This window comes from Galeopterus variegatus, unplaced genomic scaffold, assembly GCF_000696425.1.
Source record: "Galeopterus variegatus unplaced genomic scaffold, G_variegatus-3.0.2 Scaffold78, whole genome shotgun sequence".
Classification (NCBI taxonomy): Eukaryota; Metazoa; Chordata; class Mammalia; order Dermoptera; family Cynocephalidae; genus Galeopterus; species Galeopterus variegatus.
Genome location: NW_007726189.1, coordinates 855,371 through 879,975, shown reverse-complemented (window position 1 = coordinate 879,975; position 24,605 = coordinate 855,371). Strand labels below are relative to the sequence as shown.

General features: G+C 35.6%; 1 protein-coding gene across 6 annotated transcripts in view; it reads right to left on the bottom strand.

Moving 5' to 3' along the window:
• Positions 1–24,605, bottom strand: part of STAU2 (staufen double-stranded RNA binding protein 2) — a 287,804-nt gene that overhangs the window by 95,319 nt on the left and 167,880 nt on the right. For all 6 annotated transcript variants that reach the window (XM_008578926.1, XM_008578952.1, XM_008578934.1 and 3 more), the window contains one exon: positions 20,268–20,575. In XM_008578926.1, coding sequence (XP_008577148.1) covers positions 20,268–20,575 — 308 coding nt within the window. The remainder of the gene's footprint in view (positions 1–20,267; positions 20,576–24,605) is intronic.

Here is a 24,605-nt window from a genome sequence, read left to right as displayed (position 1 = left end):
GGAAAAAAGACAAAAGACAAAAAAAAAAAAAAAAAAAAAATTTTTCTAAAAAAAAAAAAAAAAAGCTTCAAACTGCATTTCCATCAGTGGCTCAAATACCATTATCAAAATTTTTAACTTTTCTACTAACTGTATACAACTCACAGTGTACCTCCAAGTACCTAATAAAATATTCTGCATCCTATGGACATTCAGTAGTACTGTAAATAATAACTCATATATGAAAGAGAAATGTAAAGGTGCAAGTTAGCACACAGCTCAAAGATGTCAAAGCACCCAGTGATGTGACAGAAACTGTTAGCTGTCCTCCAATATTCTTCCACAGAAGTTCTTAGCTGAGCAGTTGGATGCTCAGAATAAAGATCTTACTTCCCAGGCTTCCTTTTGGTTATGACTGGCCATATGACTAAGCAGACTGGAAGTGAAAGAATTCCATGGCAGCTTCCCAGAAATGTTAAATAGAGATTTCAGGTGTCTGTGTCTTTTGCCCTTCTTCTTTACCCATTTCGCCAACCTGCTGCTTGGAGTGTAGAGATTACCATCTTTGACCACGAGGACAGCGGCCAAAACCCAGATATGGGTTCCAACCCAGACTTGGAAGGAACCCGGGTCCTGAGGACTCTATGGAACAAAATCATCATACCAGCCCTATACTGCAAGCTTATGGAACTTTGTGTGAACAAAAAATAACTTCTATTTTATTTAAATCACTGGGCTTTTTATCATTCATGAGAGAAGCTAATCCAAGTAGGATTTTTCCTGTTGCCCTAGAATCAACACCAGGACCCACAGCAAACAACAAAAGGAGCCCTAGAGAGCTGCCAACACTTAGGGCTAGGCCTTATTCCCTTCCCCAACTCCCTTTGTAAGAGTCAGCATAACTGGTCCAACCACAGAGAATACACAGAGTAATAAGGGATGCAGTGGTGAGTGGGAGGGAATCATCTGGACTGTCAGCCCTATGAGGAATTTCCAGTGAGTACTTCTCATGAGTGGGGTAGCTCTCTCTAGAGAGCAACTGATAGAGAATGTGAATACCTGCATAAATGAAGACTCACATTTCATTCCCTGAAGGGAGGCTTGCTAGGAATTGAACCTGTAGGCCCCCTTTAAAAGAAATTTTGACTAAGTCTGAGGTATGTCACTGGCAGTTTAGAAGCATATGAAAAGAGATATCTAAGAACTTGGTGAAGGAGTCCTAGTATGTAGTGTACCTGAAAAAACGAAAAGGATGAAGGAAGACATGCTCACCCTAGAACTCCACAGCCTCTGGAGGGAATGAAAGAGAATCTCAGCAGAGAAGCCAAGGTGCTATGCAGGCCAACCAAAGCAACACTTACCAACAGGGGAAGTCAGGAGTATAGACCAATGGTAAAGCCCAAAGGAAACACGATTGCCCCTCAGAGCCAGAGGGAAATGGGAAAAACTATTGCCTCATGAATGGACTTATATTTACACAGAAACCAGCAGTGGAGGGCACCAGCAGTGGATGAAACCAGGCTAAGGGTGGCACCTTCCCCGACCCTAGTCCCTCTCCAATCCTCTCAAGACCAGAGGAGTAAGGTCAGGAAACAGGTAGAGTGTGAAGGAAAGTGTCTCAGAACCATATAAGCTCCCATGTCACCAATCACAAATACCCAAAGATGCTGGAGTGAGAGGAGAGAAAGAGATCAATGTACAGCCCCTCCTCTGGCTCTCCTGAGTCAAATGAACAACAAATTTGATGAAAGAAAAATGAATAAAGATAATTTTAGAAGATGACTGAACTCATCTCCCTATGTTGAAGATTTATTGTTTATAAATCACATCATTTTGCTCCCTCTGGAACTCTAAAATGAAGGCAACTGATCTTGATTTTTATAACATTGTAGCACTTGTTCTGGATTTATAACATCATCAACGACTATAAATTGATGTTTTGTTTCTGTCAATTCAGAATTCCTTGCAATGGAGGGATATGAAATTGACATTTTACACTGAATTGGACTAGATTTTTTAAAACTAAGGGTAATCAGAAAATGACCAGATTTGCTAAAGATATCACAAAGAAGTTTAAATGAGAGATCTGGCAGGGCGTAGAAGTATAAAATATATACTTGGAGATATATAAAGATATATAGATAAAATACATACATGGAGAAATATAAAATAATTTCATGTTTATGCCCCCACTGCATTAGACTGCCTAATAAACCAGATAAAAATATGTGAATACATAGGGCCGGCCCTGTGACTCACTCGGGAGAGTGCGGCACTGGTAGCACCGAGGCCATGGGTTCGGATCCTATATGGGGATGGCTGGTGCACTCACTGGGCTGAGTGTGGTGCAGACAGCACCAAACCAAGGGTTACGATCCCCTTACCAGTCAAAAAAAAAAAAAAAAAATGTGAATACATACAACCACTGCTTGAAGACCCAATTTTGAATTAAACAAAAAATAATAATATGCTTTACATACGTGACCAATGACTCATAAAAACAAGTTTGAGATGGATCTCTTCAGTTATACATTGTCTTTTTGGAAATAAAAATATTAGCATTCATAAAATTGAGAATTAAAACAATTATGACTGGCATTTTGAAATTCACCCTTCTAAATCTAAAAATGTTTCCCATGATTCAAAGCATTAGAAGGAACCAGGAATCTTAGAACACTATGTTGAAACAATTAGGGCAATAAAATTCCATTATGTTCTGTAATGCACACATCTTTTGTTTTGCTAAAATCTTTCCACTAGAACAAAGCAGTGTTTTTCTACATTGTGGTCCTAAAAATTCCAACATACAATGTCATAGGACCTTGATTTTTATGAAAGAAAAAGGAATAAATAGAAGATTACTGAAGTCATCTCCCTGTGTTGAAGATTTATTGTTTATAAATCACATCATTTTGCTCCCTTTGGAACTCTAAAATGAAAGCAACTGATCTTGATTTTTAAAACATTGTAGCACTTGTTCTGGATTTATAACATCATCAACAACTATAAATTGACATTTTGTTTCTGTCTCATGAATTTACAAAATTTATTCTACTAAAGGTGAGTCATAAATTTCAATAAGTCAATGAAATAACATGGCTTCCTTTGAAATTTGTAAATCTATAATAATTTTTATTTTAAAATAAGTTTCCTAATTTGACTGATAATCCCATAAACCCAGATGAAATACTATACTTGTGCATTCTGATAACGATCTTGCCAGTCTAAAGATTTCTTTTTCCTGCAGAGAGAGGCACAGATCACTTTGACTACTCATATAATTTAAGAAATAAAATCAGTCTTAAAATAATTTACATAAAAAGGTGTATAAATTTTTCAAAGCTGTTTGAAAATACGAGGGGCTATCCAAATGAAACTTTAAATTCTCTACCCTTACCTCCAAAAACAAGTTGAATCAAAAACTGTTTCCAGCAGTGGGTGTGAAAAAGACCCATATTTAAAGAAAGTTGCTCATTAGATCATAAAGGAAGATAAAGGCCAGTACATTCATATGTGATACATAACACAATCACTGTGTCAAGAAAACATACATTTAATGAATACACCTCAGGCTGGTTGACAATGGAGCCCACCTCCCAGCAGTGGACAGTGATTTCACTGTAGCTGCTGCACATAAGCCCTGCCCAGAGGAGTAAAGACAGGAAGGAGCTAAACAGCAACAGTTCAGCATTAAATCTTAGGATGCTCAAGACATGCTTGATTCTTGCGGAGGCTGCACACCAACTGTACAAAGAAACTAAATCTTTATTAACATAAAATAACATGCTCTTGGCAAGGCACAAAACGGATTTGCTTCATAGATATTGACCTAAATAAGTAGATTAAGTTGGTATTAAACATTTCTTAGCTACTTTTTTAGATCACTTGATGACATGTAAATTATCTTACTTATTTGGGTCAACTATAATCAATAGTACAAATCTACATTATGTTAGTTCTCTTTATAACTAATAAATTAATTTATAATAAATAAAATTAGTTTATCTGTGAAAAGCATTTAGAATTGTGGCTGGCTCACGGTTAACATTAAAGTAAATATTTTAGATATTCTTATTATAATATTCCATTATAAAAAAGTAATAAAATAAAAAATATGACAAGTATATTGCTAAGAATAATATTAATTAGGATAATGTCTGTTACTGACTTTCTCTGAAGTTTTTTTCCCCAATCCCTTTCACAACTACCAATACCATATCCACTCCTTTGTAACAAAAATGTAAACATATACTTAACAAGCTAAGTCATGTACACCAATTTTTACTGATGCATAATCTGTTTTGCTATGCATGCAATATGCTTGTCGCATTAGTGACTCTAAAGGGACAGGGATAAATGAATGAATGAAATCACATTACACAGACTGAGATTCAACTTGTAATCATCTTTTCTTTCTTTTAGAAAGTCTATGGGATAAGCTTTGAAAATTACATACTTATATTTGGTGTTCAAAATCTGGCAGTGATATATAAAGATTTATTTCTAGTGTAAGCCACTGATAAAAACTGTCGAATAAATGCAACAACAGATGTGCTGTCAGCATTGTTAAGGGAGATAATGGCATTCTTACTGTAAGTGATGAATATATACATGCCAAAAATCCTAAATATTTGTTCTTTGATTTTTAGTTTCCATTGATTCTGCCAGTGAAGGTCTTCGGAGGCAGCTAATTAGGATGTAAAGTACACATACAGAAATGATTTCAGTTTCATGGTTCCATCAAAAGAAAACACTAAGTGATTTTTAACAATCAATTTCATACCTACCAGAAAAGATTCCCTTTTTTTTTTTCCTTTTTGTCTTTTTTCGTGTCCGGCAACGGATCGCAACCCTCAGTGTCGCGCCCATACCGGACCGGGACCGGCAACGGGATCGCAACCCTTGGTATTGCTCCCGCATGTCGCTCAGCCAGTGAGCGGGAACCGGTCTGTATGTGGGATCCGAACCCTCGGCGGGAGCACCACCGCGCTCCCAAGCGGCGCACTGTATCAGTGCGCCACCGGGCCGGCCCCAAAGATTCCCTCTTTTGTAGTGTGCACTCATGTTTTGATATAACCACATACATTCATCTATATATGTAAAACAAGCCACATTAAAATCTGGAGGGCTTTGTAAAGAAATAACTTTTTAGTAAGAAAAAATCTTTTTAAGGTCAAAGGAAAATTACAGTTATACAGGCAGTCAGTATGCCAACAAACTTAAACTAATACAAACTCGTCTCTCAACAGGGTCAACTCTTCTACTTTTCATGTGTTGGCATTCTATTGTATTGAATACCACTTTGAAAAATGGGTATCAAAAACAAGACCTTACAAATCTTTTCTTTACATACTGGCTAATAATGGCATCTAATTATTTTTTTAATTGGAATATGGTGCTTTCTACTCAGGATTACAGACTTTAGAAGAATACAATACACATTTGTATTTAAAATGCAATTACATTCATGATGAAAAGACCATTTATGACTTCCGCTTCCAGACAGGATGGAATAGATTTACTTTTCCCTATTCCTCTTGTTAAATACAAGTAAAAGTTCTGGATGTTATGCATAAAGCAAACACAAGAGGGGTCAGAAAGGTGGAGAGGCGGGGGAAGACCAACTAGGGACTTCAGAATCCAAAGAAAAACACAGTGGTAAATTCTGGATTTTCTTTTTGCCTTATATATCCTGGAAATACCAAAGAGAATAGCTGGCAGGAAAGCACTAAGAAAGCCTGCTCTCTCTAGCCACAGGACCAAAAAAAGAATAGTCTAGCAAGAAAGAAAAGTTTTAGACAATAACTGCCCTACTCCAGGCAAACACCATCAATAAAATGGCAGATTAATTCTCACCCCTAACAGCAAAGGTGGCCGTACACTTTCATGCTCCCGACTGTAATGAGGTAACCCAACTCCCCTGCTAGAGTGGTGACAAAGAAGGCCAAATGGAAAGTCAGGACTTTCATCTCTGTTGGATCCCTGGGTTTTCACCCTTACCTGGTGATATGAAGCACCCTACCCCTCCTTGACAGGTTGGTGTCAGGAGAGGCATAGTTGAGGGTCAGGACTTTTACCACCACCCAGCTGTAACAAGTACCCCTCCTCCCACTTGTGTGTCAACAGAGGCTAAGTGGAAAACACGAACTTCAGTAACAGGTGGCGCCCCTCTTCCCTAGCTAGTACCAGTGTGGGAGAAAGCTCACTAAAACATAAGTTCTAGGAAAACAGTACCCCAAATGTCCAGAATTTAATAGAAAATCACTTCTTATACCAAGAACCAGGACAATCTCAACTGAATGAGAAAAGTTAATAACCAGATGCCAACAACAAGATGACACAGATATTAGATTTATCTAACAAATATTTTACAGTAGCCATTATAAAAATGTTTCAATAAACAATTACACACACCCTTGAAATAAAACCTTATACCTTCAAGAAGCTGGGCAAGCACCAATAGGATAAACACAAAGAAATGTACTCTAAGACACATAATAATCAAACTTCTGAAAATTAAAGTCACAGAAAAACTTGGTGTGGGCCCTGCTCAGTCTCTGGAGCTATGCTGCACTAACTCTGTGAAACCTATATTTCTTATCTATTATATTAAACTTATTCTCACTTTCTACTGTGGCTCTGCCCTTGAATTCTTTCCTGTGGTGGAGTCAAGTACCTGGTAAGAGGACTAGGCGGGTTGAGGCTGACTATTGGGCCCCCCCTGGACCCTACCTCCAACATCACGTAGTACTGTAAGAAAAAAATCCTGAAGGATATGCCTTTACATTACAATGGTAACAATAGTCATCTATTTCAAAAAGCATATTTTTTTCTTATTATTTTTTATCTTGGAAGCAGTGAGAGAGAAATAACTCCTGACCTATACAAGTAAAACAATTAGAATGACAGCAGTTGCTCAACAGAAATTATGGAGACTAGAAGGAACTGGCACCACATTTTTCAAGTACTAAAAGAATTATCAACCCAAAATTTTATATCCTGCAAAAATATCCTTGAGGAATGAAGGATAACCCAAAACATTCTCAAATGAAAAGAAACAGAGTTTGTTGCCAACATACTACCATGAAACAATGGCTAAAGTTAAGTTCTTGAAACAGAAAGGTAATGATAAAAGCAACTCCATCAAGAAGAACAAACACAGAAAAGAGTAAAAATATTGGTAAATACAATAGACTTTCCTTCTCTTCTTGAATTTTCTAAATTCTGTTCGACATTTGAAGCAAAAATTGTAACACTGCCTGATGCAGTTCTCAATGTATGTGGAGGAAATATTTAAGACAATTATATTATAAACAGAGTCATGTAAAGAGCACTGAGAAGGACAGAACATCACTTCTGTGATATTCTTATCAAAAAATGCACATCCTCAAAATACACATTTGAAAACATTAGAAAAACTGAAATTCAAGAATATTATACAAAATAAGTGATCAATGCTCTTCAAAAGTGTCAAGATCAGGAAAGACTGAAGAACTATTACTTGATTGGAAAAGACTCAAGAGACAAAACAACTAAATGCAATTTGGGATCCTAGAATGGATCCTGGACCAGAAAAAGAACATTAGTAGGAAAACTGGCAAAAATTTGAGTAATATCTGTAGATTAGTATTGCACTATCATTAATTTCCAGGTTCTGATAACTACACTATGATTACATAACTGTCAATAATAAACTCAGTATTATTTTTCTACTTTTATGAAAGTCTAAAATTCTTTTTTAAGGGCCATTTATAATAGGAAATAAAACCCTCAGTGCTCAGAATTAAGGAGACTTGAAGAAAGATAAGAGCTTATTAGAGTAGAAAATAGATAAACCAGTTTTTGAAATGAATATCAAAATTTTATATTAAAAGAATCTTCTAAGAGAAGACACTGAAAGAAGGGAATCAGTAGAGAAAAGTTCTCTCTTAATTAAAAAAATTAACTCACTGGGGCAATGTGGTACTTTCTATCTCTGAAATGAGAAGTAAAAAGGATGCAGAAAAGAAATACTTCTGGCATAAAAGCCTGGAAACTCATAACATCCAGAGCATCATGAAAAAGAGGAATTAAAGGTTCCTATTTAAGTCAGAATTTTAGAGAAAAATAAAATAAAATATAGGCCTACGAACAAGAAGCCTAGTAATGGGTACCAAGAAACTTGAACCAAGAAACATCAGTATACACTACCTGATTTCCAAAAGTCAAGAAGAAATAAGTTGCTGTTTAAGCTGCAAATCCAAATTGGTGGCAAACACCACCTATGACATTTTTAAAAAATGTATTTCTATTTTTAGTCTAGGAAAGTATTACCATCACGATCTCAACTTTCTTCCCTATCATTCACTTCATTACAAAAAGTTTCTACCAAAGCCACCCTAACAGGCAGTGGTAACCACCTCTATTAGGTTCTTCTTTGCAGCATTTGACACAGAAATTGATGAAGAGCCAGGAGAGACGACTGTCCCAGAAGCCAAGAGAATGAGTAATTTCAAGAAGAAAGACAAAGTTTGGAGTTTGAGTCTAGCCAAGTTAACTGTCTCAGGAAACAAAACTCTAAACTATGCAGAGGAATGTAACAGAATCCAGAGTCTATATAATGTATCATTCACAATAGTCAGGATGCAATCTGAAATTACCTGATCTAAAATAAACAAGAAAGGGTGACTCATACTCAAGAGAAAAGTAATCAATAGAGACCAAATCCAATATACCTCCTATGCTAAAATTGCCAGAAAAGGTGTTCAATGCATCTTTGCTATCTATACTCAAGGATGTAAAGAAAAATACGTATGTCATGAACATATACAGAGGAAATCTCAGCAGAGAAACAGAAACTATTAAAAAGGACCATATGGAAATTCTAGAAATGAAAAATACAATATCTAAAGTAAAACAAAAACAAAAAAAAAAACACTGTATGAAGGAGATACAGGGAAGAGTTGGTGAACTTACAGATCAATAGAAATAATATAATCTGAAGTTTAGAGAAACGAAGTCTCAAGAATCTGTGGATAGTATCAAAACTGCATGTACAATGAAGCCCCATAAGAAGAGGAGAAAAAGGGGACAGAAAATTTGAAGAAAATATAGACAAATACTTCCCAAATTTTATGGAAGCAATAATAAATATATAGATTTGAGAAAGCAAGAGATATATAGTGCATTGATTAGTGTCCCCAAAAGATTATGTCCAAATGCCAAGCCTCAGTATCTTTGAATGTGACCTTATTTGAAAACAGGGTCTTTGCAGATGTAATTAAATTAAATTAGGGATATTAAGAGGCGATGATCCTAAATTTAGGATGGCCCTAAATCCAATAACAAGTTTCCTTATAAGAGAAACAAAGCAGAATACACAGACACAAAGGAGAAAGCCATGTGAAGATAAAGGCAGAGATTATAATAATGAATCAACAAGCCAAGGAAAACCAAGAATTCCTGGCAGCCACAAGGATGCTAGAATAGAGGCACAAAATGGATTCTTCCTGAGATCCCATAGAAGAAATCAACCCTGCCGACACTTTGATTTCAGACTTCTGGCCTCCAGATCTGTGAGAGAATAAATGTCTTTCTATATAATCAATTATGAACTGAGCATCTTGTATTTATAGATTTTCCCATATTTTGAATTATTTTATTTGGATAGATGTCAGGATTATTGGTTAGTAATTAATTAATGGGTCAATTCAATAGATACTTAAAAACAATTGGTAGAGATACAGCATCTGGTAATGAAAGAAGGAGTTCACTAGACAAAGCCTACTGCAGATTATCAATGTAAAATCTAGACAAAATAAAAGAATAAATATTCGAAGACACTGGAATGTGATCAAGATCAGGCAGATACCAGAGCAGAGTTTTCCCTCAAAAGATCAAAACTATATGGCCTAAGACTTTTGAGTTTATGGCTTTGGTTTTGTTTGGGGTTTTTTTTGCCTGAGGGTACCCCCTGCTTCCTATAGTTCTGCTGATGTGGACAACTGCCTTCTGCAGGAGGCAGAAGAGTTTAGGACTGGCAGAAGAGCTAGACATTTAGGGAAGAAATTCTAGCAGCAAGAGAGTGGCAGAAGTGGTACAACATTAAACCTGAATCTTTTACCCAAATCCCAGCTAACTGCTCAACTTCATATGCTTGGGGAGACTCTAGAGGGCCCAATGTAAAAGCAGGCAGAAACCAGAGAGAATCAGTTGAGATTTGAAAATCTGCTACTCTTTGGATTGAGTGTAGTCCCAACCTGGAATGGCTCAAATGACAGAAAGCTAAAGCTTTACTAGCTTGAAGTATCAGTGGGCCTAGGCCTGACAAATCAGCTGAAAATTTAGGGGGGGAAATGCTGGAAGCTAGGAAAGGCAGAGTGTGGGCCCCCAAACCTAAGCATAAACTCAGCCCAAATAATTGGCTTACAATTATATTATGCAGGCACAGGGAAGACCACAAGAGAAAAAGCTGTAGCTGGAAGGTGAAAGAACTGGGTGGATATAATCAACAGAGGGATATCACCATGTAGAAGACAAAGCTTGCAGTTTTAGTTGAGGCAACTTAACTGAGTACTAGACTAAAAAACAAAAACAAAACAAAAACATTAATCTGCAGAAGAAAAGATGTTCCAGTGTTGCTGCAACATGTTGTCCACAATCTCCATTTTTCAAACAAAAATTAAAGACATGCAAAAAACAGGAAAGGGTCAACCATGCTTATGAATACAACTGTCAAAAGAAACTGGTTATTAATGGGGCCAAATGTTAAATTTAGTTGACAAAAACTTCAAAGCAGCTATTAAAAAGATGTTCAAGGGTTGGCCTGTGCCTACACTTGGGAGAGTATGGTGCTGATAACACCAAGGCCATGGGTTCAGATCCCTATACAGGGATGGCCGCCGGTTCACTCACTTGGGAGTGTGGTGCTGACAACACCAAGGGTGAAGATTTCCTTACCAGTCATCTTTTTTTTAAAAAAAAAAGATGTTCAAGGAATTTTTTTAAAAAATGATCTCAGTAACTGCACAGATACAGAATCTCAACAGAGAAAAAGAACTATTAAAAAAATGGAAATGTTCGATGTGAAAAATACAATAACAAAAAAAATTTATTACATGGACTTAAGAGCAAATTAGAGAAGAGGGAAGAATCAGTAAACTTGAAGACAGATCGATAGAAATTACATAATCCAAAAGACTAAAGAAAAATAAACAGCCTTAGAGACCTGTGTGACCATATCAACAGGTTCAATATATGTGCAACTGGGGTTCTAAATGGAGAGAAAAGAGTAGAAAAATTTTCTGAAGAAATAGTGGCCCAAAACTTTCCAAAACTGGTAAAAAATAAATAAATAAATAAAAAACATTATCTTATAGTTCTCAGAAGCTAAATAAATCCCAAGATGGATTAAAAACATTCCCAGACATAGCACAGTAAAACTGGTGAAACTGAAGATAAACAGAAGACCTTGACAACAGCTAGAGAAAAGACAATACATCAAATGCATGATGCCAAAGCGGGCTATCCTATGAGAAAAAATGAACATCAACCTTCACTAAAAAATTAACTATAAATGGATCTTCGAATTAAACATAAAAGCTAAAATCATAAAATGTCTATAAAAAAATGTAAGAAAAAAATCTTCGTGATCGTAGGGTAATCAAAGATTTTTTATATAAGACCAAAAATGTGTTTATAAACCACAGAGAAAGAATTGAAAATTTCACTCCATCAAAACTGAAAACTGCTTTTCTAAGATAACATTAAGGTAACAAAAAGACAAATCACAAACGTGGAAATAATATTTGTAATACAAATGACTTATATCCAGGATATAAAGAATACTTATAAATCAATTAGAAGAAAAAAAAAAATCCCAATTAGAAACTGGACAAAAGATATGGAGACTTCACAAAGACACACACATGACCAATAAGCCATTAAAAGCAGCTCATAATCATTAGTCACCAGTGAAATATAAACTAAACTATCAATGAGATACCACTATACCCTCAATAGAATGAGACTAACCATATTAATATATGGAAGCTTCATACATTGCTGGTAGGATTGTAATATGATATAACACACTGAAAAAGAATCTGAGAGTTTCTCATAAAATTGTATATACACTCACCATGTGATCCAGCAATTCTACTCCAAGGTATATTTCCAAAAGTACTGTACGCATGTCTGCCCAAAATCTTGGACATGAATGTTCATAAACAACTTTATTCATAATAGCCCAAACTGAAAACAACCCAAAGGTCCATCAACAGGTAAACTGATAAATTATTTGTGGGACATATCCATACAATGGACTAGTACTTAGCAATAAAAAGAGACTACTGATAAACAAAACATGGATAAATCTCAAAAATATTATACTAACTGAAATAAGCCAGATACAAAACTGTGCATACTGTATGATTTCATGAAATTCTTTACATGAAATTCTTGAAAAAGTAAAACTAATCTTTGCCAGAAAGGATATTGTAGTTGTCTGAAGGGGAGGTGAGGAAAACCAGCTGCAAAGAGGCACAAGAAAATTTTTGGTAGTGATGGAAATAGACCCTCTTGATTGTGGTGGTAGTCACATGATTGTTTACATTTTTCAAAAATAAACCATAAAATTAAAATGGGCACATTTTATTGTATGTAAATTATACCTCAGTAAGGTAGACAAAAACATTTGAAAAGTATAGTTATCTCTGACACAATTGGAGACAGTAAGTCATTAATCTCACAATTAATTAACTTCCAAGCAATTGTTACATTAAGAACTTAACACCACTTGAATTTAACATATGTGTTCACATGCAATTACCTGCCCTTCCATCTGTCCTGTCCTTCCTATCCCCACCCCCTCCCGACTCCCATTCTAACATTAGGTCCACGAGGACAGAAACCTTGACTGTCATATTTGTGCTATATCCTCAGTGCCAAGAAATACCTGGCCCATGGGAGGTGCTCAGTATATACTGGTTGAATTGATGAAAAAATGAATCCCTTACATGTTAGTATTCATCGGGAATCTCTCCTAAGCCTTTGTCCACTTTCCCTGGTCAATCTTAACTACTCCAATGGCTTCAATTACATCTATATACTGGTTAACTCACAAATCTGTGTATCCTATCCTCTCCTACTGATCACCGCACCCATTTCAACTGCCTATTGGACAATTCTACTTGAATGTCCCACAGGCAACTCAAATTCCACATGTTTAATTTGGAACTCATTAATTTCCTCTAAGTTTATTCGTCTCATCCATACCAAAAAGAAAACCATGCATAGAACACCTCACATTCACATTACCTCATTTACTCCTCAAATGGTCTCTATCTACTCTTGAACACATGTAAATCTACTGTCCACCCTAGCCAGGCTAGTGAAAACATCTCGCAGAAGTGAGCACAAGAGATGACTTAATTTTCTTAACTGTACCCTAGACAACCGTACCTTAGCCCCACTCCTCTAAGCCCACTAGCTGTCTTAATTCAATCATTGTTCTTTCTTTCGTGGTTTCACATAAACCACTCTAATTGGTCTTTCTGCTACCGGACTCTCTCTTTTTTGCCTAGTTCATCTCTCACATTGCTTATAGAATTATCTTTCTGTAAACCAATCACATCACTACCCTTTTAAAAATAAGTCAGTGGTTTCCACCTAAAGGTTAAAAAAATTCAAACTCCCAACAAAACACATTGTTTCAGCCTCCTCACCAGCCATTTCCACTTTAAACATGTTCTAAAACACCATGCCCTTTTATGTCTTCAGTACTTTGCTTCTTCTGCCTGCTATTCTTTTTTTTCTTATCCAACTTAAAATTCTACGTACTCATTAAAACTTATCCAAATGTTCCCTTCGCTATGAACTCTTCCCTAATTCCTTCAGTCGTTAAGGGCTGAATGGGTTGTTCATTCCCATTCATGATTCTTGACATTGCTAACCACACCTCAAGTTAACACTTAATCAGGTAACACTTATATGACACTTATTATGTGGGGCAAGCATTACATACACTATTTCATGCAGCATGCTATAAATTCTTAATTATTTTTATCAAACTGTTACATAATGTTTGAACACTGATCTCTGTAGATAGGACTAATTTGTGGTAGTGGTTATTCTTCTATATACTGGTTTTATTTACCCAACTTGACCATAACTCCTCCTGTGCCCTGTGCTTAACATGCTACCAGCATCCATAGGTACTCAATAAGTATTTGCCCACAGTGAACAGACAAATGTTCCATTTTCTATTCTTCAGCTGAATCAATTCTAGTGTTCAAAGGGATGACAGTCTACAGCGAGATTAACTTCATATTCAACTAATCTTCACATACATGCTAAAATTATTGAAAACTGTTCATAATGTACTATTTTTCCCTTAAAAAGAGTTTTTTAAACTGTGAATTTCCTATCATTTTCTAGCAATGGTCCTTGTTTTCTCAAATGCTCCACTTTAGGACATAATTCTGTAATTTTCTTGTATTCAAAAAAAATGACAACACTACAGATAAAAACAGCTTGGGAGTTTTTCAAATATCTATTTTCTCTGACAGTTAAATCTGCTTCTTTTAAGATGGAAGAACTTTATAGAATCTAAAACCTGTCAAGGTTTAAAATCAACTAATAATTCCATATGGGAAAATGAATAAACTATATTATTAATATGATGATCAATATATGATTAATAAACTATATTATTAATATGATGTTTTACTTGTATAGTTTCAAATGTGTATTAACATGTAAAATTTCATTTTAGAATAAAATCCAACATGCTTCTGACTCAAGAGTCAGAATTTTTAATGACTCAGACTCGTGTGTATGTAGTTGAGGGCAAAAATAAATTTATTAATAAAACCTATGACTAAAACCAATATCTAGGAGACCATGGACCACAACCACACACTAGTCTTACTTACATGGATCAGCCTTCAAATATTATATATTAATATTATATAACAGGTTTAAAATAAAAAAAATTTGTAAGAATGTATCAAGAACTTCTGAAATAATGTATATAATGCCTACTTCACTGACTGATATATAATGAGTCAATAAATGTCAGTTTCCTTCCCTTGTTTACCTATATATCTCCTAAATAAAGCATGCCCCTGGTATGTTAGACCAGTTTGAACATGCAGAAAGCTTTTACAGTATTCCACATACTGTTTTCTGTCTTAAGAGTTGCCTTGGGTAAAAAGAGAACAATACATGTAAAATTTTAGCCATTGTCATTTGTGAAAAAAATCTCTTTAGAATTGGCTGAATAACGGAGGAAAGACAAAGCTGGAGTCATTTTAACATGACTTAGGTACACAGGTGCCAGCCACCTGATGAGTTTTACAATTAATCTTACATCATTAAGTAAAAATCATATCATCACCAACCTTTCCTAGCAAAAGAAAACATAATCTAACTTTAAATAAAAAATATTTTTTTTCTTCAAAAACTTGATTTTCAAATAATTTCAAATAGAATTTTTATGTTGAGCTGAAATCTTTTCTGATATAAACAGGATAAGCTACAGATAGTTTTACTCAGAGAGGCCACACAATGAGAGCCATTTTTTCCTGCACCATGGTGGCTCATTTCAGATCCACATCAAAGCTTCTGTGGTAGGAAAGGCTCACTGTGTTTGTACATTACCTTTTCTTATCTTTTGTGTGTCACTATATACGGGCTGGTGCACCAAGGTTCAAGATGAGTGCCTTTGTCCTATTGATTTCTATAGTTATATACTGCAGTGATTTAGGGTGTGGTTAGTCAAATAGTTTATGTAGTAATAATGCACTGTTTTACTCAGGCCAGTTTTATTCTTACATGTATTACTGTTATTCATCACAGTGTGTTTTTACATGCGTCAGGAGTTCATTTCTTTAAATGTAATATTTTTTTCCACAGAGTTTAAAATTTCAGCAAAATGAGTTGATGTATAATTCCACTGATTCTTATGAAAGTACAGTTATGTGATATGTAGTTTGCATACCCCTGGGGGTTTGGCCAGCATATGAAGGTCTAAAGATACCAGATACAATAGGTCAGTTTGCATGAACCTGGGCTGCCCATTCAAAGAAAAAACCTGAGTTTTAGTGTCACTACAGAAACAGCAAGCCTTTGGGACAGTTCAAATACAGACTTAATCTTCCCAGGGTATTTCACAAGTAGTAGAGGCTAAATTCAAGAGGGATTTTAAAGGAGCAACTGCAAATCAGAGCAGCATCTGCTGATCTCATGCCAAACCCACAAATATTTGCTCATGGTAGCCTCATCACATTATACTACCATTTGTGTAATAGCCTAGATGAAAATCTGGGCTCAGAAGTGATACAGTAAGTTATGTTTCAAGGACAAATTAAAAATAGACGAAAAACATATTTCTAAGTGGAGGTGCACATGTATATGCATGATTTCTTTCTCCATATTCTCCTATTGGAAATCTACAAAGTTGTACTTATACTGGTCTTTTAAAAAATGGATACCTCATTCGTTTGTTTTTTTTTAAAGAAGCTAAAAAAAGCTACTTTGATGATTAATATATGGATCACAAAACATGAGGTTTAGGGAAGATGAGAAAGAAGAAAAAGGAAAAAGTTTAATTCTCAGGAAACCCAGCCACGCAACCTCCATCCTAATGTAATCTATACTAAGGTCATATTGTTAAAAATAAATACTTAGAAGAAGCCTATAACTATAAAAGAAGCCTGCTATAATCATAGTAAAACTCCACAAAAGGAGACATATCTAAGTTGAAACATACTAAGTGTAAATTATATTTGAAAAGAAACTTTTTAATTAGACATTCTCATCTTGCTGGAAATGGCACCACCATCTAAAACTTACAATAATGAAAAGCCCATCTGTAAAACACTCCTTGATTTTGGAAAATAAACTAATTATGACTTAACGAAAACACCAACTAAATGCTTTTTATATTATTTATGTGAGGAAAAAAATAACCAAGTTTGTCATATTTTATACCGAAAGCTTCACAGACAACACTGCGCAATGGATGATGATCACTAGGAAGAGCACAGAATAGCAAATTGAAATTCAATCTTTTTAGAAAGGACAATTTACTGAAATAATTCATTTTCATTTCCAATCTAACAATTTGTCTAATGACTCATTTAAACAAAAAACTTCTTATTTTTAGTTGTAAAAAGAGATTCTAATACAATTAGTATGGCAAAGCATATTAAAGATGTAAAAGCTTAGAACGATGTAAAGTACAACATAAAACAAATTCTACTTTAGCTCAAATGCACAGCATTTTGAGAATGTCTTTTCCAAAACAATCTTCTTTAAAAAGCTGAATGATTTTGGAACATTTTGGCATTATAATTAAGGAGCATCAAGGTACACAATAAGGAACCCTGAAACACTATGGCATGACTGTAATTTCGAATGAGTTTTTATGAAATGTGTAGAAATTATAAAAACATACTGTCTGTGCTGGACAAAGTCTGAGGTTCACAGAACTACTGACATAAATTTTTTTTCCCTAAAAAGTAATAAATCAATAAGAATGTTCAGATTTTAAAAGAAGATAATTAAAATTCACTCAATAAATCTTCAAAGAAAGAAACATTCGTTTATGACAGAAATCCAAAAGGTTTGCCTCTAAAACATGATAAAAACTTTTCGTGAATCCACACAAGGAAAAAAGAATTACTGAGAATGTGCAAGTGTTTGGTCACATTCTGCTCTGTGAAGTCAGCTTTATTAATAATAACTTTAATTGTATAATAATTTTACTCTTTTTGTAGATTTAAACAAAAGGATGTGAGCTTAATACCTACATTCTGGTAAGCAAATTCGCTTTTTATAATTTATAAATTTCAATTAAAGACTGAGTAATGAAAAAAAATTAAAAGTTAAAACAACTTCATTTTCAATACATTCACGTATTTTTACTTTGTAATACAATATAGCTGTCACATACAATAGCTCTGGCAGGCTTAAATCAAATTGCAATGAGCAAGGAAGGCCAAAGAAGGGTTTACACAATATTCAATAAGCAATAATATCTGTTCAGTGTGCAGTAAAATAAAAAAGGTACTAACCTAGAATCACAGAAAAAGAATTTATTGTTTTTAAATTCCAGAAATAAAAGTAACAGAATAGCATATAATCCATAACAAGCTGGTCCTATAATTTCTAAACTACAGTCCAATTAAAACATTTAAGAAACAGAAACAATCTACATGTATTTTCTACCAGGTAAATACACCTGAGAAGGTTACCTACAAAGAAATAGGCTTTAAAACTCTTAACCACAAAGAACCTTCTACCATAACATTAGGAAGATGGGCTCTCTGTGTGACAGGACACTAAGCCGTTTCCCACAAAGATTCTGTTCACTGCTCAGCTGCAGGTTGCAATCCACCAGCAACACAATATTTCACATAAATACCAGCTCATTCGACCAAAGAAGAATAGTAATGTTTTAAAACCATCTGTTTATATTCATTAGCATGTAAAAATCACAGTACACAGAGATTTGGAAATGTTTAACTTGTTCATAAATAAGAGTATAGAACCTCAGCATAAGCTTTTTAAAAAGGTCTTAGCAGTCAGGCCAATAATGGGGAAGTAGACTCTACATTTTTGCTACAGTGAAGATATGTTAAAATTATAATTGTTGTCACTGCCAAGAACTAACAAATAAAAACAAATTTAGAAAATTAACAAGTTCTTCTGGCAGCAAAATTACATCTACCATAATAACATCTCAAAGCAAAAATCAAGTCAGAGCTTGAATGTAATTTGTGCTTTGTTTCTATAAAAATGTAGTGTCACTCTGACATTTCTAAATGACTAGATTTGTAAATAAGCAATAAATTTCTTTTCATCACAGTTTATTTATAATTCATCCTATGCAGATTATAGATAGAACTAAAAATTATTTAGTTTTCCAGTACTTTATATGAGTCAAGGTCTTTTTTTTTTAAGTGATTTATTGTGATTCTAAAGGCAAACAACAAAAACAAATTCTAAAATTATAATTTTAAGTGTTTAAAATTTCAGATAACAGAGCCAATGATTGGTAACAGCTTCTTTAATTTCATATTAATGGTCCAATTAAAAATACTAATGACTACCTGGCAATAAATTTGAAAGAATCAGAAAGGTTCTGTGAAGGAAAAAAAACCCCAAACATGCAAAATACTCCCCCAAAACACATTATCTTCTTTCTCACTTTATAATCTAAACATGTAAAGTTTTTATAAATACATGATCATTCTACATAATACAGATCTTCTAGACATTCCTAAGGGAAATTACAGTTTTTGGTCTCAAGGAATAAGACTAAGGTGGAGAAAGGAATGAAAACAGTGAAATTTGAGGGGGCAAAATACATTCTTTCTACACACAAGCAAGCTGAAGTTCATTCAGTCAAGTTAGCAATTACAGTTCAGTACACGATTTTCAAGGCAACTAAGAAATTAGGACACAGGCATTTCCCCTTCCTAGAATTAACAATTCTTTTAAAAGCTCTGATCTCCATATATGACTATCAGTTTTTGTGGGTTTTCCAAAAGAGAACGAAGAATAAATAGGAAAAAAAAAGTTTCCATCCCCAAACTCACATACACAACAAGTTAAGTTAAAACTATAAGCTAGTTTTAGACTGCCCAGTGAAATAGAATTGTTGGTACCATCTGAGGCAGGTGTTACCCTACCTAGATGGCTCAAAACTTGATCCAGTAAAACAAATATGTTATTATGCCTCAAACAACTAGAAAGCATTTCATTACTGTTCAAATACCATGTTTAATTAACTCATAAGGTAACAGACTTCTAAGATGTACTGTAAAGGTGAACCTGAATCATTACTAGTAATAGAATGCCAAATTCAAAACTGCTATGAAAGTAAAATCATTAGAAAAACTCAATCCTAATGTAAAAAAAGGGAGAACTGAGTGTGAAGTACTAACACAAAATGTCTGAAGGCAGAATTTCTGTTTGTGGAAGACAGGAGATAGATGCACTCAATCAAGACCAACTAGAAGACTAAACAGAGTATGAAAATGTATTTTTTAAAAAAAGGAGAAGAATGAAAATGGAGGATGGCCAGGCAGAAAAAGAATTACTAGATAAACCAAAAATAGGGGAGAAAATGAGGCATGTGCATATGGCTCTCTTTTTTCTGTCCTTTGTGTTCCTAAATAATTTATAATGTAAGTGACATATAAGCCACATGAGCAAGCAAGAAAGAGCCTTCTGATGGATAGAGATGAAGGACTGGAGCTAATGAATTGTTTTATTTTTTTGTTTTTGCTTTTAATTCATACCTGAAAGCCTTGAATCCTTGCTAAATATTCCAGTTGTTTTGAAGGTTGTACTGGAGAACAAGGGGGAGTAGGAGAACTTCCTTTTAAACCTATAGCTTCAGCTGTAGGAGATGTTCCATTCATAAGGAGTTCCCTGGCAATTGTAGCTGAACTATTCGATGTGGGAGATATACTGAAGAAAGAGCTTGAAGGTTGGTTCATATCTTTGGGTGACAAATAGCCTAGAGTATTGCCGGAGATTACTTTGTGGCGGCTGGCTTCCATCTCTTGATAAACATCAGGAGACAAATGAAGAATTCCTTTTGGAGCTACAAATAAAATGAAGGAACATTGTTATTACACTTAAAATAATTGAAATAGAAACATGTCATAGCATTATTATCTCAATGGCTTCAGCTGGTATAGTAACAAAAAAATGAGAAACACTGCCAATTGAGAATCTTCCTCATACCTGCAGATGCACCTGCAGCTTCTATTTAGAGGTGAATAATGTATGTTTCAATTTCCCAAAATTAGAAGTTTAAAAAATCCACTGAAGAGGTTTTAGTGGAACATGTGTGTGAGAGGGAAGTTGTGGAGGGACAAGGGAGACTGATGGGCGCAAGTACACTGGGGAAGAAGACTGGGAATGTACAGTGTCTTCACCCACAATTTACTGTTTCATATCTCATCAGAGACATGAAACCCCCAACAACAGAGGAAGCAACTGAAGCACAGAAGGTAAAATGAAGTCTGGCTTAGTCCAAATCTCTTCAGAGGTACAAACCCATATATCCAATGGCCTACTGGTCCTCTTTTCTCCACAAGGATGTTCCACAGACAACTCTAAGTCATGAACATCTCAAAAGTAACAGGACATCTTCCCAAAATGTGCACCATCCTGTCTTGCTTAGCTTATTATGACACCACCACACATCTGCTCACGGCCCAACCTAAACTCCTGGCAACCATTTCTCATTCACCCATAATCAAGTAGTTACCATGTCCAGTCAAACATTCCTAGAATTTTCCCCTTCATCATCTAGTGCATTAGTTCAAGCCAGGCCATAGACAGGTTCTGAAACCAAGAAGAATGAGCCAGGGGCTGTGTCATCAGTTGGGCATTTATAAACATATCAGAGAAGCACTTTCCTTCGACTACCATTTGTCTCAGAGAAGTTTCAAACCACACTTCAAACTGCTTCTTCTAATGTCTTCTGATCAGACATTAACAACTCTCAAATCATATTATCTTTTAAAATTACTGATAAGTCACCACTTGTAGAGAATGTGCTCTGACAGACACAACTTAACGCCCTTGCTCTTACCCCTCTCTCTCCTGCCATTAACCCTCTGATTCAAGCCTTCAACATTCCTCGCCCAGGCTACTGAAACAATCACTAAAATGTTTCACTGCTGCTTGTCTCACCAGTGTCCACTTCCCAAAATGTGCTCTATAACACAGTCCCCAAATAAAAGGGTTCCATGATAAATAAATTTGGAAAATAATGCAAATTACATCACTCACATACCCGTTTTCGGGGACTAAAAATGCACACTAGCATATTAACGATGGAGAAGCCCAGAAAAACAGAAATCTATTCAACTTAGTTTAACCCATGATTTCCCAAGTTTACTTTATAGCCTATTTTTTTACATAACACTAATAACAGCTAACACTTGGAAATGCTGGAGGCTAGCCTGCTGTCCTCTGACTAATTTCCAATGACCTGTTTCAGTTTCAAGTTTGCTGATCCTTTCTTCTACTTGACCTTGCCTGCTGGTGAACTCCTCCAGTGAATTTGTCAGTTCAGTTATTGTATTCAGCTCCATAATTTCTGTCTGGTACTTTTTAAAGTTTACTCTCTCTTTGTTGAAATTCTCACTTTGTTCACACATTGTTCTCCTGACTTCAGTCAGCATGTTTACGAGTATTATTTTGAATTCTCTGTAATGTGAATCACATTTCTCTATTTCACTATGCTCAGTTTCCGGAGATATTTCTCATTCCTTTCTTTGGAAAATATTTCCCTGTTTCTTCATTTTCCTTGATTCTCTGTGTTGTTGTCTGCACACTAGACAAAACAGTCACCTCTCCCAGTCTTTATGAACTGAACTTATACTGGAGAAAACCCTCACCAATCATCCTGGCCAAAGATTCTGGGGGCCTCTCAAACCTTCGTGCTAGTCTAACTCACTTTTTTTGTTCTTTGCAGTCTCCACATGTCTAGAGTATGCCAATCTCATCGGTGCTCTGAGACCAGCAAGACTGAAGCCAATTCTTCAGGCAGCCCCCAGATAAGCTTCATTGTTGCATGCACAGTGCACCTCTTTGCCTCCTCAGGAAGAAGCAGGAGCTGGAGTTATTCAAGTGTTAGCTCTGTGCTGGGCCAGGGGGGAATGGTTATGGTGACTGCCCCCTGGTAAGTACACCATATCCTGTCAGCACTTAGACAGGCCAGACAGAAGCCAGTCCTCGGGTAAACCTAGAAAGGCTGGGGCATTGGAAGCATAGTACACTTCTTTCTCTTCCCAGGGAGAAGCTGGAAGCTGGAGGTGGAGGGTGGGTAGGTTATGACACAAGAGTATCTTGAATTTCCCTACCAGTTTTAGTGTGGCTGGCTTCCCGATTGCCTAGGCGGCTCTTAACAAGTTTCCAGATTTCTCACAAAGGGAATCTGCCCATGAATTATTGTTGAGTTGGTAGGGCAAGGAGGGTTCAGGACTTCCACCATCTTGCCAATGCTGGACCATTCTCTTACTTAAAAGTCTTTCACTGGTTTCCCATCACTTACACTATAGAATCCAAACTCAATAGTCTAACTCCCTACTTATCTCTCTATCTTCATCTACTAAATTCTCTTCATGAGAATTTCCAGTCACACAGATAAATTCACACTTCTTTCAACATTCCAGACTGCTTGACCCCAACAACCTATATTCCTATTGCTCAGTTACACACACACACACACACACACACACACACGCACATGCATGCACACACTCTTAGTTAAGCTCCACTGCTATGTTCCAGGCATTGTGCCAACCAACACTCTCCTGACCTCAAGCTGTGCTCAGTCTACTGGAGGAGGAAAACGAAAACAGCTAACACAACGTGGTAGGTGCCTCACTAGAGAAGGGTCTAGAGAGCAGTGGGAATGGGAAAGGAGAAACCCCAGGAGCTCAGGAAAGGCTTATTGGAACTGATGGGGACAGAAATTTCAGGGGATGAGGAAAACTTAGTCAAGGAGGAAGAGAACTGAAGGCAGGTGGACAGAAAGAGCAAAGGCAGGGACTGGAGAGTCTGTGTTCCAGGAAACCACAGGCAGTTGCTTCCCATGGGAGCATGGAGAGGAGCAGGGAATGGCAAGAGGTGAAAGTGGAGGTGGGCAGGGCCCAGTTATAGGGGACTTGATCCTGATGGCACTACAACACAAAAGAGTTTCGTATGTGTTTTTGAGTAGTTCAAGTACCTTAAAATAATATATGAGTCCTACCTTATGGATTTTCATTATGCCTTTGTGTTATTTTAAAATTCTCTACATTAACAAGTATTAGTTTTTCATAATCAGGAAGAAATTTCAATAAACTTTTTAAAAGAAAACATATGTATTGGAACAAATACAGATAAATCTCACCAGCCTGAGACATTTAAAGATATGTTTTTAGTCCTTTTTTTACCTATGCACTTTTTAGTTGATAACATGAAAAAATAAGTTAAAACACAGGAATACTATATGATCAGTTGTTGTTTACAAAACAACATACTTCTAACCACTAATTTTAAAAGCATAATATTTCAGTATATGAAATATTTCTTTAAATAATTCCATATTGTTGGACATCTAATTTGTTTCTAATTTTCTGCGATTATAAACACAGTCATAAACATTCTTGTAATTAAATCCTTGTTCACATGAAAATTTATTCCCTTAAGTCAGAAGCAGAATTGCTAGTTCAAAGGATATGCATTTTAGGTTTTCTGACACTAACAAATTGCCCTCCAAAGAAATTTTACCAATTTCACACTCCCAGAGAAGTACATGAAAGTGCCTTGTTTCCTCTTTTGGTATTGGATATTATTATAAAAAATCTTTGCCACTTATCAACAGTGACAGAAAGCAGGTCAGTGGCTGCATAGGGATGAGGCCAGTGGGAGTGACAGATTGCAAAGGGCAGGAGGAAACTTTTCAGGAGATGGAAATGTTCATATCACAGATACATAAACATGTCAAAACTGACTAAACTGTGCACATAATGTGCGGTTTATTATATTTCAATTATACCTCAATAAAGTTGTATAAAAAATTTACCAACTTGATAAGTGAAATGTTATATTACTGATTTTTGTTTTTTGAC